The 2,450-nt window shown below is 52.6% G+C and overlaps 1 protein-coding gene across 1 annotated transcript; it reads right to left on the reverse strand.

The window, feature by feature from the left end:
* Nucleotides 1-666: 666 nt before the first annotated feature.
* Nucleotides 667-1,711, reverse strand: LOC148772987 (melanoma-associated antigen B4-like). Its single transcript, XM_088834406.1, has one exon. It carries the CDS (start codon nt 1,696-1,698, stop codon nt 667-669), a length of 1,032 nt encoding a protein of 343 aa, XP_088690532.1. The 5' UTR covers nt 1,699-1,711.
* Nucleotides 1,712-2,450: the final 739 nt, after the last annotated feature.

Here is a 2,450-nt window from a genome sequence, read left to right on the forward strand (position 1 = left end):
TACCAAAAGTGTACCTTTAAAACTTTTAAAACAGCAATAAATATAACAGCAGTATCATTACCAAATTAATACTGTGAAGAAAAACAACCTTTTAGAAGTAAAAATATTTGAAAACAACGAAATAAATAATATGTAGAAGTTACTCGTATGAAACAGAAAGAGAAATGTGACCTAAATAAATGTGATCTAACCCCTACTACCATGCACACTTAGGAAGTTTGACTACTCTTCAAGAAAAATTCTGTTCTAATGTCATATTATCTTGTTTGCATTGTGAACATCATATTCAGTACTTTCAGGGTGTTTTATAAATACCCAAACTTTTAAAACATTAAAACAGCAAGAAACTATGATTTATATGATTCATACATTTGAATTCTGAAGCACAATAGACCTTATCAAAAGTAATAATATTTGAAAATACTAAACATCTCCTTCATCTCTTTAGCTACCTAATTTAAATCATCGTTCATTAGGTATTTCTCCTATGGATAAAAGAAAACAGATACATATTTTGTTAAAACAAACTACACCTAAACTCGCTTACCATTTAAAAGTGTAAGAACACATGGGTATTGTTCCCTCCACCCCTACTACTCGGCACTATTTAGGAGCATGACTGCTCTCTTCCAACACAAAGGGAACAAAGTGCCCCAGCCTCCCTCCCTAGATGTGGGAGGACCTGCAGGACTTGACCCTGGAAGGGGCACTGGCCTCAGCCGGGGTTGGAGCCCTGGCCGCACCTCTCCGCCCTGCTCTCTCCGCCTGATCTCTCAGAGCCTCGTCATACAGGTCTGGGAAGGAACTAGGGACCGTACCATGGAACTTGGCCAGCACCTCCAGTACCTTCATCTTACTGGTCTCAGCACAAGCTCTCGGGCCCCACAGGAACTCATAGCGCGGAGGATCACTATTGGGCACCTGGCGGTAGTTCAGGTACTCCTTCTGCACCAGATCTTTGGTGATGAGCCTTCTGGGCTCCCCAAAGATCCAGTGCCTCCTCCCAGCATAGACCCCCAAGATACTGAGGAATTCCCAGATCTCTTCCTCGGTGGCCCGGTTACCATTCATGAAGATGACCGCCAGGAGCAGCATGAGGAGACCGGACTTGGGCAGCCCCCCATCATCACTCGGACAATCGTTTTCCCCGAGGCTGAGCTTGCTGATGAGGGTGTAGATGTTCCTGCTTCGGTCGACTTCCTTCAGCTCCAGGCCAAAGACCAGCTCCACGCGCTCACAGGCTCTACTGAAGATCTCAGGGAAATGCTGCTTGTACTTCCTGCTGACGATTTTCATCAGGGCGTTCTGCGTGATGGGCTCCTTCTTGGTGTACTTCTCCAGCAGGAAATCCACCAGCATCTTGGCCTTCCTGGCCAGAGGATCTTTGTGAGAGCTCTGAGTGGCAGGGGCTCCCTGCGAGGCACCTGCACTTTCCTCCTCTGGGCCCTGGGCACCTTCATCAGATCCTGCACAGGAAGCCTCTGCACCAGGAGAGCTAGGGGCCACGGCTCCCAGAAGCTCCTGTTGATCGTCAGCAGCAGGGGAGCTCGGGGGAGAACCCTGAGGGGCAGAAGATGGGGAGGAGGGGCACTCCTCTCCTGGGGCTGCAGCAGCACTGGCCTGGGCCTCCTGAGTGTCCCCCTGGACATGGTGGCGTTTCCCGCGGGCATGGGACTTGTTCTTGTGCCTCCGAGGCATGGTGACAGCAGGTCAGGGACCACAGGTGGGAGTGCGGGCAGGAAAGCAGGCAAGGACGGCACCTGGAGGAGGAACAAGGAGATGCTGTGAGAACCTTCAGCGAGGAGAGTCCTCCCTGGCTTGAATGGAAGCTGCCTCTGAGGGGTCCTCGAGGCCAGTGCTCTAGGACCCACAGGCCTCCTGTTCTCCTGGTCAGCCTGTCCTCTGAGCCCGCTGAGTAGAAAGTGAGATTGAGCCCTGGGGCGCAGCAGACAGTCCTGCCTGGGGGTTAGAAGCGGGGCGGTGGGGGCTGGCAGGGGAGGCATGTCCTCCCAGCTGACATTCAGAGTCAGGATGAAAATTGGTGTGAGACACCCCCATATCCAACGCCCTCTCTCACGCACCCAGCCCGTTCCCTCTCCTGTCTGAAATCGACGCTGCCACCTTCCCTGTCACCCCAGACGAGGAGAGGAGGGCGTAGTCAGACCCCCACTGAAGGGTCCCAGGACCTTCCTTTCTGCTGTCTCGTGCCTGTCTTTTCACAACCAGGCTCCAAGCTCCCCTCTCAGACCGCCGTCCCGCTTCCCGATGTTTGGCCGGGAGGAAGTGCTGAACACAGGGGAGGGTCCTGAGTCGGCCGTTTGTCGGAAAGGATGGCCCTCATCCTGACTCTTCCTGAACCCTGACATCCTCCCTTTACTGACCAGCTGCCAGCCCGTCAGACCAAGGTCCCCTCTTCCCCAAGTGTCCCGCATCCGAGGTCGCAGTGCGGG

Source organism: Moschus berezovskii, chromosome Y, assembly GCF_049115385.1.
Source record: "Moschus berezovskii isolate FMDL1 chromosome Y, NW_MosBer_1.0, whole genome shotgun sequence".
Taxonomy (NCBI): Eukaryota; Metazoa; Chordata; class Mammalia; order Artiodactyla; family Moschidae; genus Moschus; species Moschus berezovskii.

Coding starts and splice junctions, on each gene's coding strand:
- LOC148772987 (XM_088834406.1), bottom strand. CDS start 1,698: ATGCCTCGGAGGCACAAGAACAAGTCCCATGCCCGCGGGAAACGCCAC.